The 8,933-nt window shown below is 55.6% G+C and overlaps 1 protein-coding gene and 1 pseudogene across 1 annotated transcript; both read left to right on the forward strand.

The window, feature by feature from the left end:
• Positions 1–3,128: 3,128 nt before the first annotated feature.
• LOC119098220 (bifunctional coenzyme A synthase-like) lies at positions 3,129–5,306 on the forward strand (the record flags this gene model as incomplete). The annotated part of the gene is given in 2 exon segments (XM_037221147.1): positions 3,129–4,031; positions 4,033–5,306. Coding segments are annotated over 2 exon segments (1,287 nt in total), but the record flags the coding sequence as incomplete, so codon positions are not given.
• An 868-nt stretch (positions 5,307–6,174) lies between these two features.
• Positions 6,175–8,933, forward strand: part of LOC119098221 (bifunctional coenzyme A synthase-like) — a 20,737-nt pseudogene continuing 17,978 nt past the window's right edge.

Consider the following 8,933-nt stretch of genomic DNA (forward strand, 5'->3'; position numbering starts at 1 on the left):
GTGGTTTCGGCTGCTTATGATGACCTTTGACCGCAAGCAAGGTCACCATGTTCTGGAAAGAACAGTTGGTCGACCATGGCACATCGACTGGTAAAGGCTTCGCACCGATCGGGTCCATAGGATCGGAGCATGGGCTGTCTCTAAACTAATTTCAGATAATTTCGGCCGTTTTTTGGTGATGTTTGACCTGGTCCGCGGTCACCATGTTCTGGAGATGATAGGTTGTTGACCGCGGCACAGCAATTGGTAAAGGTTTTGCGCTAATCGCCGGCAAAGACTTATGGCATGGAGTTGGCCGCAGCCCCTTTTCCCTTTTTAGTATTTTTGTTTTCTTTTAGCCTGATCCAAGGTCACCGTATTTTTTTTGGAAAGGTTGTTGACCAAGTGGCATCGAATGATGAAGCCTTGGTGTTGATATGTGCCATACGCTTGCAGCATGGGGATGTTAATAGGTTCGGTCAGATATTTAATCCCTCCCCTTATATTCCGCCTTGGCACGCGTGCACAGTGGCGCACCAGCGGCGAACCGCAGGATCTATCTAGCCATAGAGAGGCCACGGTCCTAATTTACGTAACATTGGAGTCGGGGATAGGAGGGGGAGTTGTGCAGGCTTTGGACGCTATTGTTACCAGGTGCATACCCAAGTCAAGTCACATTTTCTGGGCTGCAAGCCACAGCCATACCTTAGTGTCTAAGAAGGTAAGGCATCGCCTTTTGGTACGTCGATAGTTTCCTCGATAATGTCGGCGCAAGCTCGAAACAGCCCACATGAATGTGCAATTGTTGAGTAATTACCCGAGGTTAGTGAGTTGCTTTCTTATAAAGTAGTAACCGTGATAACGAGCAAGCCTTTAAAAGCAGCATTGGTTCGGTGATGGTGGTGTCCTTTTTACACAACTTCTAGTGGCCGTGGTAATTTGATTCACCTGCATCTACTGGCATCGAGGGGTGGCTGTGCACATGCCATCAATGCCTGTGCACTTCATATGTATGACCATATATGTTGATATGTTGATACATGACCATATACAATATATGCTGCGATACCACAGCAAGCTTTGCATCACTGATCTATTTTTGCACTAACACATCTTTAAGTTTTCATGGTTTGTGCTTTATTTGACTTATCCAGAGCTTCTGTGTAAGTAGAGGTGTACATGGCCAGATCACTGTTTCCTGGCCTAATATGGTGCACTGTGCATTATTTGTTTGGTTTACATGCAAAGTTACACATGATAGGGTGAACAAGTGTCAAGGAGGGTTATGTAACACTTGGTATACAGTTTGTATGTATATTTTTCATGGATGTGACACTACTTGTTGCTAGTCACAGCAACCCTGGACACATTATTCAGCCTTTGATTTGAACTAATGCCCAAGGTTGACACGATTGTCATTGGAAGTGAGCCATAGATGAAAGCATTGAATTTATGTACAGTGCAGTTGAAATATATTGATTCACACCTAGTTTCTGTGAACATATTTATGATATGCCTTTAAGATCAATTGGCAACTAATTTTGCCAGGTTGCTGAAAAGGGGATGGTTAGCAGTGTTGGAAAAATAAATGTTTCCTGGTATTATGTATACCAGGAGATTTTGTACTCCAGGATTGTGACTAGGTAAAATGAAATATCTTGTACTTGATCAGGTTGCAACAAGAACAGTTTTTGGAAAAGCTTATTTTGCCTCTTTGTGTCAGGGCAAAATAAAGCCAGAAGGTGCAACAGCTTGAGGCTTGCTGCTCCCATTAGGAGTCATATATTGATATCTAAGAGCACAAATCTTGCATCCACCAGACTAAGATGCCCATTAGCAAGCAGCCTGTGTTGCCACCTAGGTATCAGATAAACCATATATGGAAATGTGAAAAACAAAGTAGGTGAATTGAATTGGCTTATAACATTGTCAGGGGATGAGAAACAAGTGCTAGAATTGCACCGGTGTGTAGATTAGCGAGGCTCTCACTTCCTATGCCCATCAGGCACCCTGATTTGTATACTTTGATTGCATTGTGCATGTTCAGTTCTGAGTATCAGCTATGAGTTTGTGTCATTTGTGCCACCTTGCATCCCTCAAAGAAATGAATGCAGTGGTATCAGAAGGCAATATTGGGCATAAAAGCATTAGGCACAATGGCCTTCAGGCCATGAAACATGCAATCAGTCTCATACAATTCACAGTAAGTGAAATGTCTATAAATCCTCCAACTTCCTGTTGCTACCTCTTGATTGGAGCTGCCTTAGGGTGAAACTTGGTGAGTAAAAAAAACAGCAAGGAAACAACTGAGCATTTGCAATGTGCTTGCAGTGGTTCACAATCTGGGCATAGGAAGTGGAGCCCTGAAAGCCTTTCATCCCACCCACAGAGGATATGAGCATATCACCTGGATAATTGGCACTTCAGTTCAAGGTAGACTTTGTGTCACATACAGATGTGATGTCAAGCATGCAAATACAGACTTTGTTAAAAGTATGCCACAGAGGCTCCACCCCTTTGGTTCTTCAGCAAGGATCAAAACAAGAAGGATTACTTACCTCATAGTGGGAATGAAAGAACAAGGAGCTGCCTAGGAATGAAACAAAAATAACCATCCTGTGAGAGGGGAAGAGTGCTGTCTGAAAACTTTAAATTTGACGATTTTGCTACTCCCAAGGAAACATGTGCAAGGAGCGTTAGTTAATTACCTGCGTGGCTCTTTGGTGTTGGGCACGATAAATCAGGCCAAGCGCCGTCATTTCCGTCGGGCCGCCGGGTAATTAACGAGCGCTCCTTGCTGCAGCGCGGTCATGTTCGCGACGGGCCTGTTGGTGCTGACGTCATCGCTGGGTCAGCTGGCGCCGCAGCTGCGCCAGCTGCTGCGCAGCGCGGCGCGGCGCGTGAGCGGCCGGCTGTACGTGCAGCTGCTGCCGGGCCAGGAGACGCTGTCGCGCGGCGCGGCGCTGTCGCCGTTCTCGCCGCTCCTCTACTGGGACGTGGTGAGCCGACTCTACGCCGAGTCGACGAGCGCGTGTCCGCAGCTGGACGTGCGCGTGCTGCTGACGCACCTGAAGCGGCGCGCGCTGACGGCCGCCACGGCCGCGCCCGTCGACGTGCTGCTGCTGGAGCGGCCGTGCGCCGGCCTGCCCGACTTCGCCGCCCGCCACGTCACCAACTGCTCGCCGCAGCTGGAGACGGTGACGCTGCAGTTGCAGGAGCCGGTGCAGGAGGAGGCTGCCGGCCTGTGCAGTGGCGTGAACGAGGAGCCGCGGCGCTGGCTGAGCCCGCAGTCGGAGCCGGCCAACGCTCTCACGGCCGACGCCGTGTTCGGCAAGGTGGCGCTAGGCGGCACGTTCGACCAGATCCACACGGGCCACAAGCTGCTGCTGACGGCCGGCCTGCTGCACTGCTCGCAGGAGCTCACCGTCGGCGTCACCGACGACGCCATGAACGCCGGCAAGACGCTGCGCGAGCTGATCGCGCCCTGTCTGGAGCGCGTTCAGGGCGTTGCCGACCTGGTGGCCGACCTGGACGAGACGGTGGCGGCGCGCGTGGCGCCCATCACCGACCCGTTCGGCCCAACCGCCGACGACCCCAGCCTGCAGCTACTCGTGGTCAGCGAAGAGACAGCCGGCGGCGCCGAGCGCGTGGCGGCCGAGCGGCGGCGCCGTCACCTGCCGCCCATGCAGGTGTACACGGTGCCGCTGCTGGCCGATACCGACAGCGCTGAGCACGAGGAGACGAAGCTGAGCTCGAGCTCGCTGCGCATGCGTCGGCTGGGCGCGGTGCGACGACCGCGGCTGGGCGTATCGCGCCGCGCCGGCGGCCCGTACGTGATCGGCCTGACGGGCGGCGCCGCCAGCGGCAAGAGCTCGGTCTGCCGCCGGCTGGCTGCGCTCGGTGCGCACGTCGTCGACTGCGACCGGCTCGGCCACGAGGCCTACGAGCCCGGCACGGTGGCGCACGCGCGTCTGCGCCAGCTGTTCGGCGAGGAGATCGTGGCAGAGGACGGCCGCATCGACCGGCGCCGGCTGGGCGCGCGCGTGTTCGCCGAGCCGGCCCGCGCTGCGCCAGCTCACCGACTGCGTGTGGCCGGAGATTGCGGCGCTGGCTGAGCGCCGGCTGGCGGCGCTGCCGGCCGGCCAGGTGGCCGTGCTGGACGCGGCCGTGCTGCTCGAGGCCGGCTGGGACGCGCAGCTCTGCGACGAGGTCTGGGTGACGCTGGTGCCGCGCGAGGAGGCCGTGCGTCGCGCCGTGCAGCGTGATGGCGTCACCGGGGAGCAGGCCGAGCGCCGACTGGACGCGCAGATGAGCAACGCGCGGCGTGTGGAGGCGGCCACCGTCGTGCTGAGCACGCTCTGGGAGCCAGAGTACACGCAGCGCCAGGTGGAGCGCGCCTGGAGCCAGCTGATGGCCGATCTGGGCAAACGGCAGTGATTGGTCGGCACGGTGTGATGTTAGATGGGTGTTTACCGGCAGGTATCTGATTTGTTGGTGGTGATGGTCAGGTCAGGTCAAGATTGCCAGACAAAACATAGCGCCGTGGGCAACGAAGCGGTTCTGTTTGATATAACAGTCACCGTTGCAATGAAGCTCGGGTAGCTGGTGGATGATACTATGTTGTATGAAAAAGGTAATGTATTGCTTGCCTGGTCGTAGGGTTTGATATTAAGTGAATGGGGATGAATTCCAGTTACTTAGCAATTTCCAGCCATGTTCTGAACATTGATGCTGCATATCGCAGACAAGGGTTGCGCGTTGCGGACAGCCTCTGTTTTGGGCAGGTTGATATTCTGACACCTACTCATGCCGCTTATCGATCAGAAAGACAGCGTTTAATATGATTCATGTCATTGTGTACTGCAACGAGATGTACGTTTAACAGATATGCCTTTAACAAATGTGTGGAGGTGGTTTTCTGTAGGCGAAGCATTTGTCTAGCGTAACCAGTAAGCATGCGATTGTGCCATTGGCGTTATGGAAAAGGTACCTAGTACGAGCTGATTACCTGATGGTGGGAGGGCATCGGATCTTCCAGTGAACATATTTGTCCTAGAGCTTGTAGCTTCCTTGCCAATATATGCTGGGCTCGCATCATTCTTGTATTGTTACCGGGTCATAAAAGGAAGCACGCGAAGCGCTCGCAAATTTCAAAAGAACGCAGACCACCGTCGCATGTGTAGAGAGTTGCCGAGGTCAAGTAGTCATGAGCTGCACGTGCAATCTGTACCGTCCAAAGTGGTGGCAACGGCAACATGGCCGTGCTGCGCTGACCTGTTGACCATTCCGCAGTTGATCAGCGGCTTGGGAGGCGCGTTAATAAAATATTGCTCGTGCTTGCTGACATTTTCTCTGTTCTGTCCCTCTGCCGATAATGCAAAACCAGCCAGGGGGTCCACAGCAGCAGCGGCCACCGCGCATACGTATGTAGCGCACACTTGCTGTGCCGCTGCCGACAGCCGTGGATGAGCTCCGACGCCCGCGCCGTTCTCACGTGGTGGTCTGTTCCAGCCGCGCGGTCATGGGCAACGCTACCTCGACGGCCGCCATCCGGACGGCCTCGGAGCTGCGCAGTGAGCTGATCCAGCCGGCGGCGACCGCGACCGGCGGCTCAGGTCAGGCGACGACATGGGGCAGGCTGCACCGGGCAGCGCTGGGCAGGCCGCTGAGGCAGACTGCGCTGGGCAGGCCGCCGAGGCAGGCTGCTCCGGGCGCCGGAGCCGCTGACAGACTGTGCCTGCCCTGGGCAGCCGCCGAAGCAGACTGCACGGGGGTAGACCGCCGAAGCAGACTGCGCCGGGCAGGCCGCCGGTAGCCCTGGGCATGTTGGCCGCAGTAGAGCTGGACGTCGAAACGAGCTACTCTTCTCATTCGGTGTTGGGCAACGTCTGTAGCCATCACGCAGAACAGCACGGTTTCGTCATTCGTTCGAATGGAATTGCGAGGAAATGAACACCGGTTTGCGGTACTGTTTTCAAATCTGGTCCGCTCGTCTCCCTCCCCCTCCCCTCCCGCCCCCCCTCTTATAGAGCAGTTCGTTACCGGCGTCTGTTTCCGGCAGACGAGGCGCCGCCTCTGGCCCCGACGGCGGCGGAGCCGGGCGGCGGCGCGACCCAGCCGTACCGCTACCTGCCGGCCGAGTGCCCGATGTCGGCCGGGGCCGGCGGCGCGCGCCCGCTGCCACCGGAGTGCCCCATGTCGGCCGGTGGCGCGCTGCCGCCTCACCAGCATGGCATCGTCACCGACCGCGCCGGCGCCGTCCTCCAGATCGACCCCTCCAACATGGTGCGGCAGTCCCGCTGCGTATCGCCTGGGCGGCTCCGATCTTGGGCCGTGGCTGTTCTCAGCGAGCGACTGCGTTTGCTGTGGTGCTCTGCGGGCGACGTAATCCTGATTTGTTCATGACATTAAAACATTCACTCCTCGGCGTATGTCTAGCAATGTGTTGTAACTGTTCAATGGGATGAAGTAAGACACCCGTTATTTTTTGTAAAGCATGCAAAAGGTTATGACTAAAATAGAATAGTCCTGCATTGTTGCTTCACATGTGATACCAACATAACGTAGAAGTTGGCTTGTGGGCTAGTCAGCACCGCTGGTCTGCTTCAAAATGGTTTTGGCTTTATGTTAACTATAAATATGTTAAGGCGTTTTGGCGTTTTGTTTTTACATCCGCGCACCATGCTCGCGGGCTGACGTAGTTCCCGGCGTGCCCGACAGGAGGCGCCACCTAACCAGGTGCCGGCGGCAGATCAGCCGTTCCCGCTGTCGACGGAGCGCCAGGTGTCGAACATCCCGCGCGCCACCGAGGAGACGTCACTGGGTCTAACCCGTCGCCACAGGTCACTGCTTTCACCTCTTCGGGCCGGGGACCACTGCCTTCTGGCCAGGTTGGGCCAGGTAAGAGTTTTGCCATGAAACCTGATACTTAACTGATCATTTATTTGCACCAGTATTAGGCCTCATGTAAGTTGTGATGTAGTCACCACTCCACTCTTTGCCACGCCGGCACCCAGCCTGGACGGAGCGGTGGGGGGCAACGGGCGGGTCCCGATTCATTGACGTGCGCGACTTGCGTGCACCAGCACGGTGCAACGTGAGGCGTGCGTGCTGGCCGTCCGGTTCTGCTCGCCGACGGTTGGCGCTGTCCAAGTAGCGTGAACAACTGTTTTCCATACGTTTCTGTTATGAATGTGCGCTCGACGTGAATCGTATAGCTATCATAGTAGCTGTATTGTCATAGTCATGGCGTAGCGACATCACCAAATAGGGCTGCCTTGCTCGAAGTACACCGTTTTTGGGGCACCGAATTGCAATGTCTCTCTCACGCTTAGGCTGAGCTTATGTTCTCATCCGGCCCGTCAGGGGACTGCAGTGAAGTAGCGTTTCCCTCGGTTTTCCTTGCAGATGTTCTGGAACGCCATGCTGCGGAAAGGCTGGCGCTGGAAGCAGGATGATCTCTCCCAGAAGGACATGGACAACATCATCAGGATCCACAACGTCAATAATGAGCTGGCTTGGCAGGAGGTGACTACCATCCTAACTTTGAGCTGTTGGGCCATTTAGCGCGGGCAGTTGTATGAAGCGCGGAGCGTGTGTGTATTTTTTCTTTCAGAAATATGGTATCCAACATGCAGGTATTGCAATATTTAATGGGAAGTGCTTTCCTTTGATTTTGCACAACACCTTCTGGTCAAAAGCCAGCGTCTTCGCGTTCACATCTGTCACATCTGGCGCGACTACATAATACTGCATAAGTTGAGATCCTGGTGAAGCCAGCCTTGTTACATTATTGCTTGTGTCTATGATGTTAGTATTGGTTGCTGATGCAGAGTTTGTTGGAAGAGGTTTGAGACACTGCAAGGGAGAGGTCAATAAAGGCTTTTCATAGTGGCCTCGCCTGCGTGACATCATCCCGAATCTGGACAGGGTCGTGATGGCTTCACACCCCGCTCTCCTTCGCCAGATTCTCAAGTGGGAGGCGCTGCACGCGCACGAGTGTGGCGAGCCGAAGCTGAAGCGCTTCGGCGGAAAGGCGTCAGACTACTCGCCACGCGCGAGGTTCAGAAACTGGCTCGGGTACGCTGGCGCGTGCGGTAGTCACTCCCTTTTTGCGTGGCCGGTGATTCACGGGCGGCGGATAACGCGCAGCTGCGCCTGTTTTTTGTCGATTAAACTGTGGTACTCACGCGTGCGCCGCGTCCGTCTGCCTTCTTAATGTTGAGGGACGCCAGCGCCTGGCGCCCGGCTCAGGCGCTGTGAGGCCGGTCCTTCGCCATTTCCCGCGACCTCGTAGCCAGACAGTCACGAGCTGTGGCGTAGGAAATATCGAGGCCACCTAGCCAAACTAGCTGGCTAGATCCATGATCGGCCACATTTTATCGAAGGTTAACGTGATTTCCCGGGCGCGGCCAAGGCCCTATAACAACGGCGCGACCAAAACATTTGCAGTCGGATGGTTCAGCAGCTGCACAACTTGCAACTTGCGCGCTTTCTACCAGCGATATGCAAGCAACTTTTTCCCGATGTCCTGTTCGTACCAATGCTGGACGGTTTTGCGAGGGCGCGCTTTGTAAAGACACGGATCAGCGCCGTTTTTTGTCCGAACACGGAAATGGCCTGTGAACTCCTCGATGGAAGTCATGCATTATCCCAGCGGTGATACCGGAGTGAACTGGCTTGGTTTGAGGACTGCTGAGCGAGCCTCACTGTTTTTCCCGACGTTCGTACTGCCTGTACGGCGCCGGTCGGCCCTAACGCTCCCCCGGCCGGCGGGCAGGTACGAGCTGCCATTCGACCGGCACGACTGGATCATCGACCGCTGCGGCAAGGAGGTGCGCTACGTCATCGACTACTACGACGGCGGCGACGTCGACCCCGACAGCTATAAGTTCGCGCTGCTGGACGTGCGGCCGGCGCTGGACAGCTGGGAGAACGCCTGGGACCGCATGGTG

This window comes from Pollicipes pollicipes, unplaced genomic scaffold, assembly GCF_011947565.3.
Source record: "Pollicipes pollicipes isolate AB1234 unplaced genomic scaffold, Ppol_2.1 Scaffold_4740;HRSCAF=5597_pilon_pilon_pilon, whole genome shotgun sequence".
Classification (NCBI taxonomy): Eukaryota; Metazoa; Arthropoda; class Thecostraca; order Pollicipedomorpha; family Pollicipedidae; genus Pollicipes; species Pollicipes pollicipes.